The sequence below is a fragment of the Oxyura jamaicensis genome, chromosome Z (genome assembly GCF_011077185.1).
Source record: "Oxyura jamaicensis isolate SHBP4307 breed ruddy duck chromosome Z, BPBGC_Ojam_1.0, whole genome shotgun sequence".
Classification (NCBI taxonomy): domain Eukaryota; kingdom Metazoa; phylum Chordata; class Aves; order Anseriformes; family Anatidae; genus Oxyura; species Oxyura jamaicensis.
This window is the reverse complement of record NC_048926.1, coordinates 18198485-18224438: the sequence shown is the minus strand read 5'-3', so window position 1 is coordinate 18224438 and position 25954 is coordinate 18198485. Positions and strand designations below refer to the sequence as shown.

Sequence of the window (25954 nt, the reverse complement as noted above, 5' to 3'; positions counted from 1 at the left end):
CCCCTTTTTTTTTTTTTTTTTTTTTTTTTTTTTTTTTTTGTGCTGGTGGGTTTACTAAGGAAATTCTTAATTTCTCGTTTCAGTATTATTTCAACTGGAATCTGTGGTATATCAAGCTGTCCCTGAAGGATTTTCTTCTCTATTTATCTGACAGAAGAATTTTTTTTTCTAGGAAATACCACTGAATAGTATGGTTGATTGGAGTAGAAAATATGTTGCTATTAGGCTGGAATGTAAGGCTAAGCAGAAGAGAAAAGTGGTAGACAGCAGGAAGAAGACTCATGATACATATGTCATTAAAATACTTAAGTTTGCCTGGAAGTCCAAGTAGGTTTTAGTGTTTATGCTATGGACTTCATATGGACACTTAGTGAAAGACTATTTACCTGGTTTCATACCATTTAACACTTTGCTTGCTGCTGTCAATATGTTTTTTTCAGTGAACGTTTTCAAGTCAATTTACGGTCTCCTAGAACTTTATCTTCGTTTTATTTGTAAAGGTTCTTTTCTAGGATTTTTAATGGGAGATGGCTTCACTGCTTTTACTGTTTAAGGGTGCAAAATGTCCCCAGCTGAAAAATCTTCAAATATTTAAACTGTAGCTAAGTAGTACATTTGATTTCTGCTTATGGATAAGAGTCAAATATGAGACTTCTCAGCTTAGTTGTGTACTTGAACAATAAGCTATTTTAAATGACTGTAGTTTATTTGTGCTAGATGGACATCTCAGTCATGCTAGAAAACTAGCACTGAAATTATTATTATTAGACCATGTTGCTATGTCAAGGAACTTCTTTTCTTTTGAAGAAAGAAGGTTGAATCTGTACCAAAAGCAAATTCCAGGTCTGAAAAAAATAATAATAAAAATGCTGTGTAGTTGTTACTTCTCTGTAGCTTATAGAACTTGGTCTTTGCTGCTTTGCTCACAGTGTGGTGTGGTTTGGATCACACTGGACTTCAGTGGTATTTCACTAGAAGTAATACATTAATAACAACTTTGTTTTTCCCTTTCCTGCACCTACTCCTATTATTTTTTTTTCAGCTTTTGGCTGACATTTACATCCTATTCAGAATTACATTATCCTCAGCTTTGTGAGGATAGCTAGATGTAAAAATAAGTTTAAAAAAAAATTCTGGCTTGTTTCTAAGAAAGTTTTTGTTTTGTTTTGTTTTGTTTTAAGCCAGTTCATTGTAGTTTCTCAATTTAAAGAATTGGGCAATGGCAAATTAATTTCAGAATGCACAGTTTGCGACATAATAATCAAAGGCCTGTCATATTTTTTTTAGGAAAATGTATTTAGATTTGTGAACTTCAATAAACATATGCTCCCATGAATTACGTATGTTTTGCTGGATGTTGAAATGTCTGCCTGAGTATTCTGTTCTTTTCCATCAAAATATCTCCGGGTTTAGAGAGTACACTTGATTGCTTAAAAGATCTGAGCTTTTTAAATTTCCTTTACTAAGGAACTTAGGAAGTTCAACAGGAAATCAGAAGCTGTTGAGGTGAAGTTTAAGATTTAAGCCGTATAGTTAGGAGTGGGAGAATTTTTGCTTCAGCGTTGTGCCTGACTGGATGAGATTTGTGCAGTGGTCAGGCTTGCACTTTTTAAATGTATATATATGTTTTGATCTATGTTTTTAGTTTGATTTCCACGGCATTTTAACGGTGAAGGTAGTGCTGTGGCATAATATGCAGGTACATCATTTCTTCCATTGTGGGAGACAGAAACGACCAAGGCTTTACATGAGGCACCAGAAATTTTCTCTCTTGCCAGAGAACAGTGAACAGCATGCTTTTTCATGTTTATTTCAGCTTTATAACTAACTGCATGAAAATGAGTAGGAAACAAGAACAAGTGAAGGTTCACCTCTGTGCACAATGATGTGACCTAGGTGCAAGGTGAGGATCTTCTACAGCCCACTAGGAAACAACTGTTAATGTCTCTTAATTTTATAAATGCTTTTGATAAGACATTTGTCCGGAAATATTTTTTAAATGTCTCTTTCCCTACTTTTATAGCTTGTCATTTCTTACAGATTAAGCACTGATCTCTATAGGGTGTAATTTGTGATTGTATGCGTTTATAGCAATAATGATACAAGCTTAAAAAATTGTTGCAAGGATGAAAAAACGTGACTACTCAAATATTCATTCAAAAAAAGAAGACTATTATTATTATTTAGGAAAGTAAACTACCTCTGGTGTTTTTTATCAGTATTATGATCTGTTTGATGTTTTACTACAGTTTGTTTCTTTTTAAAACTTACATTTCTGAATTTTATTACTGAATAACATAATCTGACTGTTCTGCACTCCTTGTGTAAAGTGGTATGATATGTTCTGTACCTTATCATCTTTCTTCATTGTTATAAATTGCTTTGGAGAAATACTTCTGAGATATAAATGCTTCCTCTTAAGTGAAAAATCCCTATGGCATGAGAAGAACAATGTGTATCTCTTCTCATACTCTGTATACAATCCTTACATTTCAAAAATACTGATCTTATGATATGTAGGTGACTGGCCATTACCTAAACCTTGCTGTAAAAGCTGTTGTATATCATTGCATATCATATGTTTGATACATGTGTATATCAAACTTCCTTTTTTTTAGAAAACAAAACAAAACACACACCTATTCTGTCAGTCTTTAATTAGGGAAGCGAGTTTTTTTCTAAAAAAAAAAAACAAAAAAAAAAAACAACAACCAACCAACTTTAAACAAAAAGAGTTAAATTCTGCTTTTACAACTGAATCATATGTCTTAGTCTTAAAACCAGCCATCTTCCATTTCTTAAGCCTCTTTTTATTCATTGTCTTACTCTGACTTATGCCACCAACTCCAGATTGCTTACGTTTCACTGATAGAATCTCATCATTATTGCTGTTCTCCCTGGTTGTTGGTGAAATTTTCTCTCTAGCCAGTGGAAGGAGGAGTTTCTCAGCTTGGCAAGATTTACACTGATCTAGATTAAATGGTAAAATTTTTGTTCCAGTAAGCAGCAGTGAGTCAGTTTTTACTGAGGTGTCTGCAGCCTCCTTAAAATAAATATTAAATCTCCTACAGCTGTGCATTAAAGCAGTCAAGGGACTGAGCACCCCAGAGCTGTGCTTAGTTATCTGAATTACATGTTGATTTTATTTCTGCTTGCATTTATGATTAAATTTCACCAACATGAGATATTTTTAAGCAGCAACCTGTTGCCTTTTTAACTTAAGATAATTTTTATAGAAGTACTGTGTACTTATTACCTGAAAAACAGACACCCAACAACCTGGGAGGTTTGCTCCCTGTGAAAGTGCTTGCTATAATGCGAAGTACTTGCACTTACACAAAGATGAAAGATTCTGAATCACCTCAGGAGATTTGCAGTAGCTCTGAGACTAAAAGGAGATTTTTTTCCACAAAAATAAAAATCTGGCATAGTAATACCTTTGTGTGACTTGAAGTATCTCATGCCTCTTAACTGATAAGAAGTGGTTGTAGTTACACTAGCAAAAACTTGTTGGTTTGGGTTGTCTGTGCTGCAAAGAGGGTATGCTGACGTACCTGTGAGTAGGCATAGATGTGTGGCAGGCTGTCTTGTGAGTAAGGCCTTGATAGTCTGTTTTTTAATGAAAAATAAACTTTTTTTTCCTTTTTTTTTTTCTTTTTTTTTTTTTTTTGACAGCTCCCATTGTTCTCCCCTGCGAAAATTAAAATCCAGCTGCGGCCTCTGAGAGGCAGCTTAACCTTTAAGAGTGTCCAGAATTTATCTACAAAATACTCTTTACCTTTTCTTTTCCTTTTTTTATTTTTTTATTTTTTTTTTCTTTTACCCTGACTTAAATAGATGAAGTTTTGGTCAATATTTATTAAACAAATTCTTGTTTGAACAAGAATGGTATGGGTTTTTTGTTTGTTTTGTTTTGTTTTAATGGTGCAAGCCTATGAACACAGCTTAATTTACAGTTGTCTTGCCTCCATATAGTCCATTCTCCTTCCTGTCATCTGAGAATTCCCATCTCAAATTATGTTCCCCAGATATTCAAGGACTACAAGCAGAGCTCCTGTTTGGTTTCTCTTTGAGAGAGTTTAAAGGCTGTAGTCCTTGATCCATGTATGATCAGCAGTGAGAAATTGGACAGTTCTGATTTTACAGTCCTAGAAGTACAAAAGAACCAATAAATGGTCTTCATTAGAAAACAGATTGGTGACAATTGAGAAACTTGGTGGGAGATAGAGATACTTAACCAGGAAAACAAAATAAAACAAAAACCAAAACTAACCAAGCAAAAACAACCCTAAAGCCTTGAAGCTGAAGAGATTAAAAATGCAAAATGCCTATGTTGGAGCATGAGATGTTCTAAATGGCTGAAGTTTTTCAAATCTAACTTCCTCAGAGTTTGGTCAAGGCAAAAACTTTTACATTCAAAGAAGCTGTCATTGATTAAAATTTGAAGAATTTTTAATGGTACTTCAGATTTGTATGCCTTCCTCCAACTGTGTATTTTGGATTAATGGTTTTTGTTTAGGTTGGTCTCCTGTTTCCTCCCACAGTAGTAATGTGCTGTGTTAGCCAAGTAAAACTTCTGCTATATAGGGGAGGAAGAGAGGTTCCTGTATATGTTACTACATATTTCCTATTCCCTAGGTCTTGTGGTCAAAATGCGTATCTTCTTAGAGGTTCTTATTTTTGTAAATATAGTATGCTGTGATAGTTGTATATTGCAATAGTAAAATGAAAAATGCATGTAAGAATGAAAGCATTCAAAGAGAGCCTAAAGAATAAGAGATACCCATTGCCTGTGACTATGTAGTACTTCAAATCCAAGTATGCCATGAATTGATAGTAGAGCATACCCCTTAGATCTCCTATTTGTGCCTCTGCCAACATCAGTGTAATTTTTACTTCATTTTGTAGAGTTGGAAGGCAGTCTGGTTTTAAATGTTCCAGGCAGCAGAATTCTTTGGCTGTAAAACTTGCGCTGCCTGCAAAATCAAGCTATCATTATTTTCTGGTCCACTTCTTCCTTTTATCTAAATCCTCCCATTAATTCCTGTTAGACTGTATATACATTCGTAAAGCACACTCCTTATATTTCAATGTTAACTGCATAGACTGTTTCTAATTTAGTAACATTTTTTTTTTTTTTTTTACATCAGTCTTTTATCTTCTTTCCTTTGCCTCCTGTTAATTTTTAGAGCAACCAAACATTCATCAGTTTGCTAACTTCTTGGTTGGTCAAAACCTAAATTTGTGTCCTGGTTTTGGCTGGGATAGTTATGCTATATTTTTTTTTATGATATGAGCAAAGAGATTATTATCTGAGCAAATAGATTTAAAAATTACAGTAGAAACTATACTTTTATTTTTAAGGTACTGTCACAGTATCCCAATTCTGTTTAATTTTGCTCTCTGGTAGTTTCCCAAGTAATTCTAGTATTCCTTATCAATGGGATATTTGGGTCCTTCTCCACTATTTTGTTCTTACTGTTTATCTTAGACTGGTATCTACAATCTCCTTTTACTTGCCCTTCTACCCAGCTATGTACATGTTCAGTAGGACTTGACTTCAGAAGCAATAGTCTGGTCTCTTGTCTCTAGAGATTTGTCTTCATTGCTTTCAGATTTGATGGCAAATGTTAGTTTTGAATTCTTTCATACGAAAGAACAAGACATATCCTGGGGATAAATCTCAGAGGAAACGTTGCCTCAAGTAAACATAAAATATTTCTTCTTTTTCACTCACAACTCACTTGGAATTTCTTGATTTTTTTTTTTTTTTTTAATTATGTGTATATATATTTATATGTATATATACACTCAGAGACTCGCACACAACCTGGGAGTTGTTTATTTTTAATTTTGCTTATGATGCCCAACAATTCTGGAAGTGTGGGCTGAACCTTGATAGAAAAAAAATCTCTGGCGTTTGTCTATTTCTATACTGTTACTGAAATTTCATATATTGTATTCTTTCGTATACCTCAGTATATGAAAATTCAGATCTTGTTATTTTTCTCAGGTATGCATTAAATGCCTATTTCTTCACTGAGACACTTCTGCACACTTTTCACTTGTCATCCTGGGTCATTTCTTGGACATCTTTTCTACTTTTTCCAACTACATTTCAAAGTAATTTATTTGTTTATTTTACCATAGCCGAAATTTATTCAGTTCCTCTTGCTGCATAAGTCCCAGTGTAATCCCATAAATCTCACTTTGTGTATTATGAAGGAGCTTTTACCATGAGGACTGAGACTGCTATTGCAGTTTGAATTAGGGCAGCAGCAGTTTTTTTTTTTTAATAAGTAATACAATGCAAGTTTTAATTTTTTACACCTGAAGTATATATCTAATTTTTGTTTCTTTTAGGTTCCTATACCCATTTGGAAATGGAATTTGAATTGTAGTATTACCATAAATTCTTTCTTATAGTATTACAGAAGTAATACCATGTGTATTATGTGTAGAAAATAAGGCTGTCTAGGGTCTTGGGTAACAAATATTTTTCTGGGCGAAGAAAGAAAAACAGCGTGCTGTTGACATTTAGTCAGCGTTAATTAAAGAAATCAAAGAATACCAGGTGGTCTATATGATTTTTTCTGGGTTTTGTGATCCAGTATGGAACACAAATGATACCTGCTTTGCTGAACAAAAGAAAACACAGTTCTGTAACACACCTTGTAACAGAAGTGAACAGAAGCTTTTTTTTTTTTTTTTTTTTTTTTTTGATTTAGTTGTGAACCTGTAGAGAGATGGCTTTTAGCAAGCCTGATAGCTCTAGGTTATTTTTGGTGGGGGGAAAAAAAGTCTGTATGTATGTTTTATCTTTACTAGAAATTAGAAATGACGGGTAGTGCTACATCCTTAACTTTGTCCATTTTTGTGGTTTTGCTACTGCCTTTTGTGTAATTATTTTTAGGGCTTTTTCAGTATTTCCTTAGGTTGTGAAACTGTTTGCAAAGGCTTTTGTTCATCAGGCTTCTGTTCGTCTTTTTAGTTACCTTTGTCTCTTTCTGTTAGAATTGATTGGACCAAAGGGTTGAAATGTGAGTTATTCTTGTGCCGGGAAATAAATGGAAAGCAAACTGTCAGAAATGAAGAAACAACTTGAGCGATAGTTCTACACTTGATGAAACTTAGAAGTGTTGAACAACCTCTGTGGAGCTTGATCTGTCACTACCGTGAAGTCTCCTGTTCAGAGTAGCACCTGTGCCTATGCCTATGTTCAGCTCTTTTGTTGACTCAGCATGACCTGTGCATATGCTGTTTCATTTTGGTAGGCTTTTACATCATACTTCTATAGTGAATGTCTAAGCACATCCAGAACCTGATGTTTGTTTTTCTCAGTGCTTTCTTCGAGGACAGTATGAATGGAGTGGAGGGTCATAATTTTGTTCCTGCTTTTCTGTTATTTATGGGGGGGTTCCTAGGAGGTTAAGGTCAGAGAGTTACATTTTCCATTTTGAACACGAGGTTTAGTGATTTGTTTTGGCTTATAGTTTCAAGGAGAAGGACTACCATTGCCTTGCAGGTTTTTTCCAGGATTATTATGTTTCTGTAGCACACAAACTTGACGGCATTCAAAGAATTTTCCATGTAGCTAAAGCCCTGAACTTCTAGATGAAGCCTTTATCCCAGAGCAGTCCCTCTCACCGGAAGATACGGGTGAACAATCCTGTACCTTCTGCCCAAATACAAAGATACTATCCTTCATGCTTGTGCAATGTGGCATTGAGGATCTTGATCGTCAAAAATAACTGACTTGAAACCTTATCCTTAAGCTAGTGAGGACTTTATTTGTGTGAGAAATCAGTAAGTTCTATGTTTTGGACAGAATTCCACCAATTGTGGTTGTATTATCTTCACCCAAAGGAAGACTGCATCATGACCAGGAAGTCTTTGAAATGATGCACTCTGAATAGCACTGTCATATCTGGATTGTCAGAAGCAATCCAGTCCATTTTTCTTGACCTTATTTGCTACAAGCCTCCTCTGCTGGTAGCAGAGTTGTCAAACACTTTGAAGAATAGAGCTACATAATTTGTTTGGTTTTGGTACTTAAGCCAAATAACTCTGAAATACTGAGAAGTGTTGGACAGTGGATGTTGAGTAATTTCAGTGAATGAACCCAGATGTATTTCTTTTTTATTAGTACGAGGGAAGAAGTCAAGCTTCCCCTCCAAACAGTATGTTGCTATTTTATGGTCCTGCAACGTTTCTGTAAGGTAGGATGTTACTAGGACGATGTTTGTTCTATAAAATTGCCTCTTTTTTTTTTTTTTAATTTTTTTTTTTTTGAGAATTTGTCCTGGTTTATGTTAGCTTTTCTATATTGCCATATACCTGTCTGTCTTTCTGTGGCATAAGCCAATATAAAATTGAAATTGTGTTTAGGCTATGAAGAGGGAGAGTGTCTTTGGTTTCAACCAGTGAGCTTAGCACATGAAGGTTAGGCAGGTTAAACAAGAAGACTACTCTGTCATTAGGTTTTGAGCTGAGGTCCCTCTACTGGATTTGGATCATTAGTACATACTTTGATGGAGGAACCTGAGTGTAGTGGTCATTGTTAAATCAGGTTGTGGTCTGTCAAAGGAGGCAACTGATTACAATTTTAGTATTTTTATCTGTGCTGAAGATCACTTCTGGATGGCAGTGGCTATGTGCGTATTAATTTCTGGTGGTAGCCACAAATGAGTAGTGACCTGGTTGGTTATGCCCTCATCATTATTATGTAGATGAAGATGGACCTTATAATCCTGTTGATTAGAAAACACAAAAGCATTTTCACTGGTTGTGTGCCTTAAAATAGGTAGCTTTTTCCTCTTCCCATATTTTTTTTTTTTTTCCCCAGTAGTTAATACCATCAGCAGTATGGAAACTGAAGTGTCTCAGCTGTAACTGACATAGTCAAATGCACAGATCCCAGTGTACTGTTTTAACACCAAGGCATTCATAGAATCATTGAATCATTTAGGTTGGAAAAGGCCTCTAAGATCACTGAGTCCAATCCTTAACCTAGCACTGGTTAACTATGTATGTATTCACACAGTTTACATGTAGTTTACTATATATCCCCTTTTCCTCTCTCCTAGCTGTGCATAACTTCATTCAAGTGCCTTGAATGTTTCATTATTTGCATTAAATTACTCTGCTGCTTTCTCCAGTTGTTTAGTATTGTAATTGTCTACTTTATTTTTCACCCAGTCTTTTATAACATCTCTTTAAGGTTTGAGATTCCTTTGTGCTTATGTGATCTTGCACATCAGAATTATGGAGCCTAATATGTGTAAGCTTTACTTTTTTTTTTTTTTTTTCTTCTCCTTGGTATTTTGTCAGCAACTGCAGATGAATAACCAATCCTTTGGATGGAAATGCATGCTGGGTACTAAAAGCCTATTTGTTCAACAATGTCTTAATTGAAAAAATAAAAAGTGAAGAGAGGTTATATTCATAAATATAGGCAAGAGGAGGAGGGGAGCAGAGCAGAATTATTGTTGAGCTTTACAGCCTTAATTCTGGATTTCAAGAACCCCGATTGCTTGGTTTGTTAGCATTAGATGTTGCACTAACTTAAGGTATTTTTGCGTGAGTGTGAGTGTGTTTAACCAACTAAGCATGAAATCCCTTGCTTCTGTTTGTCCCTATTAAATAGCAGCAACAAAAGAAACAGACAGGAGATGGGTCCAGAACAAAACAGAAATAATAGAGTATTTCACCCCAAAATGGAGAGTGAAACGAGAAGTACAATGAGTAGGCGAAGACAGACTCAATGACCGGAGGCAGTGTAATGTGTTGGAGAGAGTAGTAATTCAGGAATGTTCGCTGCCCAAAGCTTCCATCTCTGAGCGGCACATATGTCAGAAGGGTTTGGCCACCCCTGCTATAGATGCAATACTTAATGCTTTTCCCAGAAGAAACCTCTGTGGGGTTTTAAAGAGACATTGTCTAGGATTGTCAGCTCAAATGCTGATCGACCTAAAACTGGAATAATATGGTTGGGATAGAAATCCCTATGCAAGAGGAAGACTGGCTAACTTCTTCCCTTACCTCTTACATATCATTAAACTTGCGCGCGCAGCATGTGCACACATGCTAGTAAAATGAAAGTTACAGTGGGACTGAATATTGTACATTTTCCTGCAGACTGCAGCACCTAATTGTTCCCAGTTTCCTGGGTTAATAGATGCTTTTTTCCAAAACTGGCTAAACACATACATTTTTGCAAGATACTATATTGTTCTATTTTAAGTACTTTCAAATCCATGCTTTTTTTTTTTTTTTTTTTTTTTTCTCCAGAAACAATTAACTCTTACCTCTCTTTTCTTGTTTCTTCTCCCATCCAGTCGATATAGTTGCTGAGGTTTGGGTATTTATGAAAGAGCACTGCAGTTCCTATATCACAAGTATCTGAACGCCAGTTAGATTGTTAATACACGTTTCTCTTACATCCCTTGGTTTGTTCAAATGGAACACTCTGGTTTTGGAAATGACTGAGAGCTAGTAGTGCACTGAACAACTCTAAATATTTTTTATATGTTTGTGCTTTGGGTTTTAGGAATTCGTTCTTTATACCTTACACACGTTACTTGCAACACTGTGAATTTCTGACTGTAGTGTAATATATGATATCTTAAATAATAGGGTAGCTTTAGTCCATGCTTCATGAAATATCTCAGGATGCACTTCCTGTTCATAACCAGAAATAGAATATAGGATGTAATTTTATTTCTTGGACTGTGACCACTGAATTTTCTCCTCTTCCACAGTTCTTGTGGAACTGCTGGATGCAGCTGCCAAAGTGGCGAGAATAGAGGCTTAGTCTCTATACTGGGTGCTTAAATATCCCTGGTTTTGTTTGGGGCCATGTAACTTTAAGCTGCTGAGAAAACAGGACTGCAGTTACCGCTCTGTTTGTATAGCGATGTTTTTGTTGCTAGAGTTGTTCATTGAGCTTGAGCAGGAGGACTGTGAAACAAGTTTATAAAATTAAAATATATTATTAAAAGTATCCATTAAAATGTGACACGTTGCACATTAAGAATTCTCTTGAAAAAATGCCTCAGTCATGCTGCTGGGATGGCTACAATACGTATATTATAGTTTAACATCTATGCAGAAGGAAACCAGTAAAACTTCTGTAGTCATAATTAACTATCTTTTCGTAATCACGTTGTCTTTAGATGACCTGCTCATGGTCCCAGAACCTGCTATTTGCTGCAGTGTCTTACTACCTTCTCTTCAGTTTCTTGTTTCCTGCAGTTGTCATCAATGCAAGGGATGGGTAGTCACATAGACAAGTACTAGAATGTGTTTGTAAAGACTGGGCTTCTTTACCCAGGGCTGTGATTAGTTGTGGTTAAGGTCATAAAAATGGTTAAATCTAGTAATCAGCTGCACCCTCAGTATAGTTGTGGAGAATCAGATATCTGTTGCTGGAGGTTCAAAACCTAGAACTATGTAAAGACAAAAGGCATGAGAGAGAGGAGGAATGGCTGCACAAACACATTTTTCTGGTATTTGTTATAGCAGATGTATTCCTATGTGAAGGTAGCAGATATTGGGGAAAAGTACTTACATATTTTGGGGTGGAGAGGATGTATCTTGGACTTACACCTTAAATACAGAATTGATAGCTATCCCACAATGGTATGATTTTAGTTTTTTATGTAAAAGTTTTCCATATAATGTATAAAGAAGGATCTAATGAGCCTTACTAAGGGCTTAAGGGACATGTTGGATGGGTCTGGCCTATTTTGGCAATATTATTTAAGAGACGTGAGCAGAACTCTAAAGTAGGCTTTGTGTAAGTTATTTATATTCTTTGTTGTGATTAATTCACTTCTCCAGGGAACAGTAAGAGATCTGCATTTTTATGGCCAGAACTATGTCCAGCAGAATATATTTCTTGCAACCTATACTCTTTAACAGCTGAAATTGTTGGGTAGGACAAGTACTTTCCTCCTTCTACGCACATGACAAAGAAAGCCCAGGAAGGAAATCAGTGGAGCAAAGCTCTCTGATTCTTTCCTGTGACAACAGGGTAAGCCTGGTCAGCAGCTGTTCAGGAGCTGCTTTGATGTTCACAGCAGGTACTGCATTAAGTTAGCACAGGAGTTTTCTACTAGTTTTCCTTCTGGAAGCAAACTCATGAATGCCCAACTGCAGAGTAAAGTAGAGCCTGTACATTTCACTATATGTGCACTGTTCATGGTATTCAAGAACTTCAAGTCACTTTCTTCAATCCAGCTCCATGAGGTTTAGGTGAAAAGTTAACAGGTATGTTTAAATTCTGTTGAAAAGCTGTTCTAGATTTTAGTTGAGCTGATCTCACTCTATTAACTGCTGATTTTGCCAAAACAGTAGGTTAGAATAATATTTTGCTTCTGTCTAGTACCTTCCAACTTATAAACCTGATTTTAAAATCTTGTTGAATAAATAGTTGAAAAAAAAAATAAATAAAAAATAACTTCTTCCTCTTGTGTTTCTTCCTGGCAGTGTTTTAGAGCACTTTGCTGCAAGGGACCACCACCACCACGACCTGAATACGACTTGGTTTGCATAGGCCTCACTGGTTCCGGCAAGACAAGTCTGCTGTCACAGCTTTGCAGTGAAAGCCCAGAGAATATAGTGTCTACCACAGGTAGGATGCTGCCTTTATTCCATGGTGTGTACTTTTGGTGTTGCCAAAAGTAAACTTCTGAAACACACAGCAATGGCAGTAGAGAACTTCAGCTTAATCTTGCTTTTGAAGATAAATAATGTATTGTTTTGAAGCTAACCCAACTTTACTCTCCATGTTTGGCTGTACATTGGGGAATATCCATGAAAGCATACAATTTGGAATATGTCAGAAGTCAGAGCAGACATTGTGGTCTAATAAAATAGAACCTTATGAAACAGACAATAGCAGTTTACTGGAGACAGACATTAAAAGGTTTCTTTCTTCTCTTTAGTTTTGGCTTTTGAACAGTTTTGTTATACAATCAGAATAGAGAACATAATATAAATTAGAATGGGGTAGTGAAGCTCTGAAAATTACATTATACTTAATTTCTTATAATTGGTCAGTTCTTCTTTGTGGTATATGCTAGCATACAAAAGACTAACATAATGGAAATTATTTCTGGTGATAATCCTTCCTTTTAGATCAGCAAAGAGACTTGTTCATGTAGTAAGAGCAGATTATTTACAAAAAGTTTGAGTGGTATTGAAAAGATGCGTAGAAACAGGCACAACAACAGCTAAAAGGCATGTTAGCTGCACAAATTTGAATATGCATGCTGATGTAACAGAACCAGAAGGACTTAATATTGCAAAGACAAAAAAAAAAAAAAAGCCCAGGACAAAACAAACAAAAAACCTTGTAGAATAAGAAAAAGGAATAAAAGGAATACCTGCCTGCCAAGTTCAAAAAGAAGACAGATTAGGATCACAGAGATGGAAGAAATCTGGATGTGTGGCTACAGCAGTTTATTAAGGTTGAACTGCAGAGGGAGCAGACAGTGAGTGTTGTGCAAGTAACTTGTGCATATAGTTAGTTTTATGGCTTTATACTGAAGCTGTGCTTCATGGACTTGAATTTTACATGACCATCCCTTAGCAACCCTAACTGGTTTTCAGTGTGTCTTTGCTTAAATTACAAGAACATAAGGTTATTTAATAAAACAGTACGTAAACAAAGTAAAACAGGTACAAGAAAATACATTTTTTTTCCTGTGATACATAATTAACCATAATTAATCGTGGTGTAATTAGGAATGCTCAAACGATCTGACACCTCATTGTGTGGAGAAGATGTCAATGCCTAATTCAAAAGTTTAGAAGGAAATTGTTGAGCAATTTAGTCTTTTTTTCTCTTTATCATTGGAGTTCACCTGAAATGAGTGCAAATTAAACTTTAACACTTTGGACCCTGAAAGAAATAGTAACAGCAATGTAAACAGCAATATAGATCTATCAAAGGAAATAATGAAAATACAATTCATTTTAAAAATAAATTTCTTACGTGTTTCTAGACAGTAGCATCAAAATCCTATCGTGTAGTTAGGCAACTTGAGCAATGCAAATGGATTCCAGAGAAAACTGGGTAGCATCCAAGTCAAAATGATAACTAGCTAGGATACTCAGCTTATTATAAATGTATCTGTTTGTAACCTTTGCTATATTAGAAAATATGATTGAGAATCAGTAAATATGTAACAGCTCCTCCATTTGGTTTTCAAACTATACCCTGTATTTTTGATTTTCTCATCAAGTCCATTCATGTCCATTCCAGTTTTTAGTTTTCTAGTAAGAATTTAGGAATTATTTTAAGACAACAAGCCATTTCAAAATTACTCCCTTCAGAGTTTCTTGCAGTTTCCTGTACTGCACCTTACAATGATCGGGGCTGGAGTTAGGGTACGGGAATAGCTTATTGGTCTGACCTGGGAGAACAAATTCCTTGTGTCTGTTAAATGATAGCTAATGAACCCAGAGTGACACACATTCTTCAAAACTGGTTAACTTAGCTTGTAGGTATGTAATCATCTTGAAACTGCTTGTGATAGATGGAAATAAATTCAATGTCTATTTGGATATTTTATGCTGAAAGAACAGATGAATTTTTTCTTATATACACATACATGTCTGTATGTGTCTACAGTTTAGAATGTAGTACATTGATGGTTTGCCACAAGCCTTGCTAATTCCCTTTCTTTTGGCAGTCTGAGTTTTCAGGTAGAAGAAAACATCAATTACTATTATTTACTTTTTTAAGCATTTAACAGCCTAGTAGAAGATTTACAGATATTTCTAGTGTGCTTAGAACCACTTTAGTAAATACCGCTCAGGTCTGCAAAAGGATCTTTCTGTTAATAATATTATAGACAGGATTAATACTCTTAAGTGTAACTAAAACCTGTGAAGTTTAAATGTAAGACAAAGTGATTTAAATAACACATTGTCTTCCACATTTCCTAAAAAAAATAATGTACAAGAATCACTTCATATTATTGGTAATCTGAAATCTAATTTTCAGTTCCAGATGCATTAAAAGATTATTTTATAAAAATGTATTTCATTCTATCCCCCTACCAAATAGTAGACAACCTGTGTGGAAATTGTGTGCTGTATTTAATGTATGCCAGCTATTCAACTGTTACTCTGTAAATGTCTTAACTCTTGCTGATTTGTCTAACTGCACCCTGCAACTGATATTTTTAAAACATCATATTTAAACAGAATTTCATATGGAAAAGCATTTTTTTTTTTTTGTGAAAAACGTAGTCTTTTCTAAATGTATGGAATTGATTTCAAATGGCCTCTCTGATAAATCACATTTTAATCTCTTTTCTGTTTTTAGGTTTTAGCATAAAAGCAGTGCCATTCCAGAATGCCATCTTGAATGTAAAAGAACTTGGAGGTATAGCATTTATTCTTTTGATTATAAAAAGATACAGTATCTAAATCTCATCATACCAAAATATTAGCTGTTTTAAATTTAAAAATGATAAATCACTGGGGCTGGAATTTACAATCCGTTTTTCACAACAGTACATAAAGTTGAGAAAGATTGAAAAGAAAGTAAAAAGTAGTAGTTTATGCCTTTGGTGTTACTAAAGAGAAGCCTATGCTTTTTTTTCTTATCCATTTGTTAAGGCATTGTTATCTAAGTTCCCTTCAGTTTGAAGTTCTAGTCCAGGCATTTCATCGTGGAAACCTGGAGGAAGATAGAGGGGCATCTGTTTCTAACAATCACTGTCCATTCCTGCATGCTATTCAAAGCGTGAAATTCAATATAGTTTTAATTTTTGATACTCTATTTTAAAATTATCTTTTAGGTTTATGTAACTGAAAATTGAAAGCTTCATATATGTTTGTACAGCAAAGTAGGAACAGCCAATATTTAAGGAACTTAGAGCAAAAGTCATACTGTTTAAGGTTCTTGTATTCAGCAGCCAAGCAGTTATGTGAAACAGATGCTGACTGTGTAGTATCCTTTTTGTTTGGCTGAACCAATATCCTTCCTTGAGGTCGAAGATGGTGCTAGTTTTGAGTGTGCTGGTTGACTGCTGGAGCTGCTAATGAAGCCAGATTTTGTTTCTTCATTTCTGTAGGGATTGTAAAACTTCATGCAAAGCATATAGAAAACAGTGAAATTAAAGTACCACTTTCTTCCAAAAACATCCATAAAATACTGTCTATAGTTTGAATTACTGTGAAGATGTGGTGTGCCCCAAACCATGTTCTTTCAGAATGTACTCTTACCATGGTAACTTGAAACATCTCTCTGAATTACGCAACTTAACTGAGTAATGGTGTAAAAAGAAATTACAGATTTGATGACTTCTGCTATGGTGCAGTAATGTCTGGTGAAAACTCTGAATAAAATTTTGTTTGAACATAAGGAAGAATGGGGAAAGAATGGAAAAATAAAGCATGCTAATGGAAATTTCCAACATTGTTTTAATAAAATAAATTTGGGATACTGAATGCTGAGGTTTATTCTCAGGACAGAGAATGAAGGTGCAAAGGCACTATGAAGCTTGTGTTCGGTTTAAGTTTGCCATTTTTTTTTTTGGCTCTAAGAAGTTTCTTTCCAGCCTTAAGACCCAGTGCCTGCATCCACCATTTATTCAGTATGTTTATTCAGTCATTCACTGCTGTAATGCTGTCAGAGCAGAATATAAAATCAGGGCAGTTGTCATGACGTGGATAGGTAGGCCTATGTCAAGGTCCAAACTGGAGGCCACCTAATAATTTACAGCTGTGGGTGAGTTTTTTTTGTTTGTTTGTTTTTGTTTTTTCAATAAGCCTATTTGAATCTGGTCAAATTTAAATGAATGACTTTGTATGAGATTAGCTCTTTTTATTCTTACTGATTCTAAAAATACTAACAACATGCTATACGATTTATTAACTTTCCCCGTTTTATGTACTAAGATGTATTGTCACATGTTTGTGTTAGGTTTTTGTAAGCTACCTAAAGGCCTTTTTCATGAGCGTAGATAATCAACATGTTGTGTAATTATCTCTTAAATTCCATTTAAGACAAAATGTATTAACCAGTTAGCGAAAGTGGAGTGCTTTGTATCAGGGATGCTTGAAGTTCCGTTCAGTTGAGCAAGGCCAGGATAAGAGAACTGTCCTCCCCACTGCTGCTTCTCCTTAAGCCTCATGACCGAAGTAATAAATTCACACCCTTAAACCAGCTGAATTAATGGTGTAGGTAAGAGTTCGAGAACCAATAACTTTTAAACAGGATTGGTTAAACAAAGCATGCGTATTTTGTCCTAATTTGGAAGTAAAGAGCAAGAGAGAGAGAGTAGGAGTGGCAGCCAGACTGTCATGCAAACAAAGTTGAATGGAAAATGTAAACACCTGGAGAAGATGGCAATAGCTGTCAAGTAGTAAAGAAAGAGATGAGGTAGGAGGGGATTATGTTGACCTGTTAATTAGCATTTAATTTTTAAATAGGTATGGACAAACCACCTTCCTCTGTTCTGTGGAAAAAGGTGAGAAGACTGAATACTCTTTTAACAACATAGGCTAGTAGAGCAGCTAAATTTCATCTATTTAGTCATCAGAAAACTGATCCCACAAGTAAATGCCAGCCTAAGTAATCCTCACAGGGACATACTAAAACAAAGTAATAAAATCTCATTACTGTATTTGACTAAAAGGCAGTTGACACCTCTACAAAATCTGGTCATGAAGTGTATGTAATGCCATCTGCGACATATCTGCATCTAACAGTTTACAGAACATCTTAGTAGATGACATTTTTAGATGACCCTGATGAGCTGTCCAAGCTGTGAGTTGCACAGAGATGTTCAGCTTCTGAAAGCAATAAAGATGGATCTGTTTGCTATCAATCATACTCAAGCCTTCTGTTCAAATGATGCCTAAGCTCTTTCACATAGACTCCTCATTTCATAGATAAGAGATCATTTACACTTGTTTACTGACTTTGTTAACTTGAGTCCTGAGGAAATTCAGACAAGGATTGAGCAGTAGTAATCTTTCCATTGTTCTGGGAAAATGTTCTTCTACAATTAGCTTTTTACAGTGTGAATAGACATTTACTATTTAACTCAAAGCAAATAGTCATGTAAGCGCTGCCTGCTTTTCTTATAGGATAAGCAAAAAATCCCACAAATTTTCTAGTTTCACTTTCTGCAGAGTAGGGGCTGTTTTTTCTTGAGTAGGATTTTTGTGAAAAGCAGAAATTTCTTGGTTTGCTTAAAAAAAAAAAAAATATCTGTCTCCTGATGGATTTGCAACTCCATTTTCTTCAGGCTGAATCAAAGGCTTAAGTACAGAGAGCATCCTAGTTTATCATTGTAAACTACACCTACATTTTACAAACAATGCCCATCCCCCACCCAAAAAAAAGAAAAAAAAAGTTTTGAGTTTTTGATTCTAGCCAGAAACAGCTTTGAAAGGTTAAAGCTGATTCAAAATTTTGTGAGCCAGTCAGCAGAAGGGCTAGACAGACAGAAATAACACAGCTGTGGTACAGTTACTGCCTTGTTTATATGCCTGCTGATGTCAAGTGCCATAGAGATAGATGCATAAAGAGCTTTCTGTAGGAGATTATCTGTGCTGTAGCTGGAGGTGTGACTCCAGTTAAGATGAGGTTGCATCTGAGACTCTGGGCACTGGTAGCTTCCCAGACTTCAGTCTGGGAAGTTTTGTGTCCACAGCTGCTGTGGAGTCTTCTGCACGGGTGGAGAGAGAGTAGACATGACATAGTGCGTAGAGAGGAAACTGGTGGATGCTTTTCTAGTTGCCAACCATTCTTTCCTTGCTCTAGAGGACTTACTGTGTGTTTAGATAGAGGGGAAAAAAGTGCGGAAGGAGGGAGAGGGAAGGCTGAGAACAATTGTCATCTATAAAGTCCAGTTTACTGTGGTGTGTCACCTACTGCAGACTATTAAAGCTTCAGGCTTAAGGCTTTAATAAATACTAGAGCATATTGCAGGGCACACATTTTCTTTTCGTCCTTTCCTCTAACTAGAGCAGGAGATTTTTATTTTAAATTCCACATTTTAAGATGGCAGTATAACGTACCTAAGGAGATGCTTAAGGAGATCGAACTGCCTCTTCACAGACAAGTTTATATATGGTGTTTTTAAAACTTGCACGTGCTTGCAACCTAAATGTTCTAACAGTTTTAAATATCAGAGTACTGGAAATTCAAAACTGGAGACAGCACCTGTGTTAGCTAATAGGGAAAATACTGAAGGCCTGACTTCTCAGTGGGGAAGCATGGAAGGCAGAACAGAGGTGAGAGAGATGTTTTTCATAAACTTGAGTTTAATGGAAGCTTTCATGCACAAGCTAGACTGTCTTGATGCAAAGGCTGTGTGGCATTTGTGCTATCAATGCAGACTTGCTGCAAGTTTGACAGCTAACAATTTTGACACCTTCAAGTTCTTTTCAGTGAAATTATTCTGTGATGCTATGTTCTGTTCTCTTACAAGCACTGAAAAGGAGGGAAATAAAGGTAGCCTCATACTGCCATGAATGAAGCACAGAGTATTTTTTCCTTAGAAATAGTCAGTATTCTTACTAAGACTCTGGGTTTGGCAGCAACATGTGGTTGAAAAGAAGCTGGCTGAATCTTAGGGTAGGTGAGAGTTGTTATATTACTAGGACAAAAACAAACAAACAAACAAAAACACACAAAAAAACACCTTCAAAGAACTGGTCATGGTGTTGGCCTTTTAGTTCACTGAAAATTATAATTTTTTATTTTTTTTTTAAGTGATGTGATACTCAGATGGCTGTGGCTGACACTGCTGCACATTGTTGTGTTAAGTACAGTCTCTCAGGCTGAAAACTCCTGTGGCCGCTAGTTCTCCTTGGTTCTGGTACAATGAGTTGTTTGGAAGGACTGGTGTATATATAATAGGTGCTATGAAATTCTTTCATTTCTGTACAAATACAATTGATAGATATTACGGTGGTAAGGAAACATAAAATTAACTTCCAATACAATCCCTCTCCTGTATAAGTAATGTTGATCTTCAGAAGTTGACAATAAAATAAAAGAAATACATGTCATGTTTGTACATTATTACTTCATGAGCCAGTTTAAATTAGTAGAGAAATTAAGCAAGGTCTTGACTAAATCCCATGACTGTCAAGTAACCAATCCTTTAGGTCTTGCAGAAAAACAGCGTTCATGTCTGAATCCAGTATTCTCTATAGGAAAAAGTGTGTATTCACAATGTTAATTAGCCACCTAGATTGCGCTGGGTGCAAGACAGAAATTGAGAGCTTCAGGTTCCAGTGTCATCAGAACAGTGAAGGGAGTAACTCCATGGAGTGAGTTTTGAATATTTAGTGTTGGATGCATAAAGCATAATGGTATGAATTCCTTCTTAAATTTTGATTTCTTTACCTGTTTTTAGTGTCTCTTTTCAGTTGTACAACGCACAAATTAAGTTAATATTTTAAGTGTCATAGTGAAGTTATGGTAATTGTATTGCATTAAATTCTCATTTTATGAAAACATATTGGTCAAAAACTTTGTAGTCAGTTATTTTGTTCCATCAGAAAAAAGAGTTTTCTTATTATCAGAACTTGGTATCCATGTCTACATTGAAGTTCACTTTTCCCTATCTCAATGTATGAACAGTGTATGTAAAGTGTATGTATGTAAAAAAATTCAGCACATTTCTTCAAATCATTGTCTTGCAGACATGTCAAGTTTTCTCCTATGGTATTGCTGTTGCTGTTTACTTTTTAATGATAGTCCCCATGAGTGTAGTGCCAGATTCAGACATTCAAAGGATAGCCCGTGTCCAAATTGTTGTTTAGATAGTTTGACAGCTGTCAAATAATTTTTTTTCCTACCTCAATGTTACAACATATGCTGCTCTCCAGGGGAGACAAAAGTTTTCTATAGATAACCTTATTGCTTGGCTTATGTTGAGCTGGCTGAGTGCCACTGAACTGTGTCCTAAAATTTACTGTGGCACATAAGCCTGTACAGTCAGTCACGTGTGTAGTGTTGGGCTCTTCCAGAATCTGTCATGTGGCTGGGATAGTAAAAGTAGTTGAAATTAATACCTTTGCAAAACTGTCACCCTATCTCCTCATTCCCTGTTCAACTCATTATTGTATCACGATTTTCCTCGTTAAATGTGTAACTGCAACTTTAGTAGGTTTTCCTGACACCTCTTTTCACTGATTATGAAGTATTTAATGGTTTGGAGGTGAACTGAAAGACCTTGCCATACTTAATAATGAACAACTGACATAACAGGAACCACAGGTTAAGCTACATGGCTAAGGAAAAAAGAATGGGCAAAGGATGTCCTGTTTACTTGTTATTATCAGGATATTTCAGTGAGAAAGTATGGGATTTCTCTGAAAGTGTAGTAGTTCTGCCAGTAATTGTTTATGGAGCAGAAACTTTCAATTCCGAGTCACATTCTTTCCTTATTTAAACGATGTTAGTTTCTATGTTTGTGTATGTGTGTCCCGGATTTATGGTTGCTTTTTTTAATGTATATTTATGAGAAAATTTAGTAGATTGCTTTGACTGTTCTAAGTAGAAGGCTTATTTTTGGTTATAAGTGTTAAGACTGTTTAATTATATTTATTTTAATTAGTTCTTATTACTGTCTTGAAAGGGGCTGACAATATCAGGAAATACTGGAGTCGTTACTACCAAGGATCCCAAGGGGTAATATTTGTATTAGACAGTGCCTCCTCTGAAGATGACCTAGAAACTGCTAGGAATGAACTGCATTCAGCTCTCCAGCACCCACAGTTATGTACTTTGCCGTTTTTAATACTGGCCAATCATCAAGACAAGCCAGCAGCTCGCTCCGTACAAGAGGTATGTTAATGTGGCAGCATCTTGCCTGTTTGTATTTACTGTGTGCACACCACTGACCCATTATTACTTATTACCCAGACATCCTAGTTACAGACTGGCCTCAGTTAGCCTTTGTTGTAAGTACACAGACCAAGAACAGCCCCTGCCCCTAAGAATTTAGTCCAATGCACTCTATACAGGCTTAGTTGTTCTGGAAAACAAACAAGTAATACTTGGATACAAACACAGTTCTGCTTTTTCGCTGTATTTTGCTGAAGGGAGAAAAGACGTTTTAACTACTCCTATCAAAAGCTGCTGGGACAGTGTTTTTTGTTGTTGTTTTGCCTTTTTTTTTTTTTTTTTTTTTTTTACTATTAGTTTTAATCTTCTACTATCCCATTACTCTATTCTATGCAAGTGCTTAAAGCAATAGATTGTTTGCAGACATGGGTAGCCTTTGTATAAAAGCTTTTTTTCTGAAGTTTTGTGTAATGAAGTGAGGGGACAGTTGCAATTCCTGTTGTGAAGTTCTTGAGCTGTTCTGATTTCCTTCTTTTAAGCAGTAATGTTTTTGTCTAGTTTCTAGCTACGACATGGTGAATTACATAATTCTTCTTTTCGGTGTACCTTTTCCTCTTAAGTTTCTGAAAAAATCTTTCACACATTCTAATGAATTTGAGGAAATGCTGGAAGTTACTTAATCTTCTTGAAAAATTCTTTTTCTGAAGTTGTAGGATGATATTAAAATCCTGTTGTGTCATTCTGTTCATAACTATGTCATTTAAAGAACTCTTCATATTAAAGATTGTACATGAAATCTTGTTTGTTCTGTGAGTGATGTTTTTCATACATCAGAGTCAAAACTGTTTCAGCACTTTACTGTGTTGCTGATCGGTATTTGAAATTCTTCCTTTCTTAGGTATACATCTTTATCTAAAATATGGTATTTCTGAAGAATGCATATTTAATTCAATGCAAAACTTAATCATCTGTAGGATAACTGCTATTTGTGCAGTATATTTGCATGTACTTTCTCTCTGCTGCTTTATGCTTTCTTTGCCAAAAGAGACAATATAGATAAGTTTATTATGTGTTAAGTAGGAGAAACGTAAATAGTGATGCTTTTAATATGAGAGGAAGAAAGTAAGTGAAAATTGTGTAAATTGAAATGTAAAAATCTGTATTCAGTCACTGATCCTTTCCTCCAAGATTCTGTGTTTAAAAGAGAAAAAGAAAAAAAAAATAAAAAATTGGATTTTAAGTTGCATAAAAAAGTAAGCTGAAATGATGCAGGGATTGAATCTACAATTCTAGGTCTTGTTCACCTAAAAATGGATGTAGGGAGAAATAATGAATATTTGGAGGAAACGGAATGTGGATTTTAATATATCAAGCTATTAATTTATTCTAGTTTATTGTGCAAGGTAAAAACAAACCATATATTCCTCAACCTTTCACTTGAAAAATGACATTCTCCTAATATATGACTGGTTTAATTTAGTTCTTCAAATATGCCCAAGGTATTTTGATTTTACCCTTTTTTTCATAGAGTAATACATATTAGTTTCCATCAATGGATTTTTTTTCCCCAGGATTTAACTATTTTCAAGCATTTATTGTTTTACTATTTTTTTTCCTTTTTGAAATGGCCATATTGGGTTTAACATTAATTGAAAGTTTGGTTATAAATCTTGTTTAAGAAATGTTCCTTCTCTGGTTTAAATGAAAAGTGAATATAGGAGAGGAATGATGTCTTTGTGCCATGTGCTATGTGCCAGTTTTGCTCCATGCCATGGATTGCTCCATGGCAAGTTATTGATGTAACTCTTCATTTTGCAGTTGAGTCCATTTGGGTAGGCTTTTGGGCATATACCAAATCCTTTGTGTATTTAGAGGTAATGTTTCTTCTTTTTTATTGACAGTGCCCTCTTTCTCTCCTTATCCCTCTACATCATTACCAATTGTTTGATATCTCAGTGGAGTTATAGATCTTTATATGCTTACAGCAGTATTTAAATACATTTCTACTGAATACGTTTAAAAAGTCTTGGTTTATACTTACAGCAAACAAGTCTTGATTGCTACTTTGAGTCTGTATGAAATGCTGAATACAATAATTTTTTTAAATGCACATATCTAAAGCATATCTTCAGAACAAAAATCCTGTACCATGAGATGTATGTCTGTGAATTTTTTGCTTAAGAATAGTGGGAAAAAAAGTACTTTGAACTGAGGGGGGCTGTCACAAAGTTATTCCTGATATTTCGTCCCTGAAAATAATGATGTCATGTGCTTGTTGTGAATGCAAAGTGGGAGTCTTACTCAATTTTGCAGATGTTGAAATAGAAATTTCTTGCTTTCTTAGAGGTTTTGCTGTGCTTTTGTCCTCATTGGTGAGGTCTGACATGAAAGGAAAAAGCTGACTCATCATATCACCATTTCTTATTCCTAAATAGAGCATTTTTAAATATTAGGCTTTTTTTTTTTTTTTTTTTTTTTTTTTAGAACTACATGAAGTTTAGGTATTTTCATGCTTTTCTGTGTGTCATAAGATAAATGAACCACAGTTGACAATTTATGTATTTATGTATTTATGTATTTAAAAATATGTATGTGTTCTTTTAGACAACAAGTTGCCTTTCTTTAATGGATATGGTAGGATCCCTTGGAGTATAATTAAAGAAAATGTCTGAGTTGAGTGGTGTGTAATAGGAATTGTAGAAAAACATTTATCTATAACAAAAATCCTTCACAAAACTGTACAACTGCCAAGCACTTTCTGCAACAGATGTTAGTTATTTATTGTTGGGAAGTGCAGTTGCTTTAGCTTTTCAAAATTTTATATTTTAAGTCTTTTTTCTATGCATTGCATAGATTAAAACAATATCACAGAATCTATATACTTTAAGTATTAAACAATATCATGAATAGCTCAATTCAAAATTACCACAACGTTTTGGAAGAATATCCAGTAAGTTTGTTTAATCATGAAATGTAACTGAACATTTTCAGGCATGATTGGAAAATATACTTAATGTTACTGAAGTGATCAGGAAAACTTACAGGAGAAACTAAACTGAAATACTGATCAGAAATGTGATCTTATATTCCTCTGTTCAGTTGCTGGTTGGGTTTCCTTTTTTAAATTTATTTTTTATTTTTTAAATCAGAGAATCACAGAATCATCCAGTTTCAGTCCCTTGCCTTGGGTAAGGACACTACACTCTGGAAGGACAGTAAACCAAAAAAAGTACATTTGACATTTCATTCTAGAAGCTGTGAATGAAGATGTACCTCTTAATTCTGTTATGTCATCTTGCATGGTATTTATTCCATCTTCCCATATTAAAGATATTTTTAAGTAGTTTTGATGTTTGTTGGAGCACTAGCGCATACTTAAACGATTTCAAATAGCAGCTAAGTTCATTAACTGGGGCATAAAACTCAGGCAATAATATTTAAATTAATAGGTATATTGCAAAATAACCTTATTTTAGATTAAAATTACAGTAATGAAGAATTAATCATGTGGAAGTCAGTTCTTACTGCTGTTTTGGAACCCTCCTGTCTTAAAAAATTTAGAGTTGAAAGCAAAACAAAAATTAGTTACTCAACAGATTGGGAAGATCGTGTGAGAGTGGCATAGCAGTTTGGCTACTGTTTCCAAAATACTGGGTGCAATTCTAGAACAGTGTACCTAATTATATATATGTATATTACATAAATGCATAAAATTAAATTATATATGTATATATAAACCATAATATATAGATAGATATTTTTCTGATGGAGTGTATTTCCGGTGTTCCATCAAAAGTTGCTTTTGGTTATAGACAAGTGCTTTTGATTAGTCAAATTTCTTTAAAGGCTTAAAATATAACAGGAGTTTTTTGGTGTTAAGAGTATTGTGAATTGCTTTGTAAGTGAGCCTGTTCACTTGTTTTTATTTTGGAATCTGTGTTGCTTTGTGTGCTAATACTGGAAGGTGGATTTTTCAGTTCATTCCTATGATTTGAACCAGTACGCAAATTGAGTTACTTACCTCCAAAGTCACAAAAATATTTAGGAGTGACAGGTGGGATGAGTTGGAAGTTGTTCACAGCTGTTGTGCTTCAGGAACAGGCAACCACTTACCGGAATGTGTTG

At 35.1% G+C, this 25954-nt stretch overlaps 1 protein-coding gene across 5 annotated transcripts in view; it reads left to right on the top strand.

Moving 5' to 3' along the window:
• Positions 1–25954, top strand: part of ARL15 (ADP ribosylation factor like GTPase 15) — a 224626-nt gene that overhangs the window by 66973 nt on the left and 131699 nt on the right. For all 5 annotated transcript variants that reach the window (XM_035309201.1, XM_035309199.1, XM_035309200.1 and 2 more), the window contains 3 exons: positions 12490–12634; positions 15338–15397; positions 21621–21829. In XM_035309201.1, coding sequence (XP_035165092.1) covers positions 12490–12634; positions 15338–15397; positions 21621–21829 — 414 coding nt within the window. The remainder of the gene's footprint in view (positions 1–12489; positions 12635–15337; positions 15398–21620; positions 21830–25954) is intronic.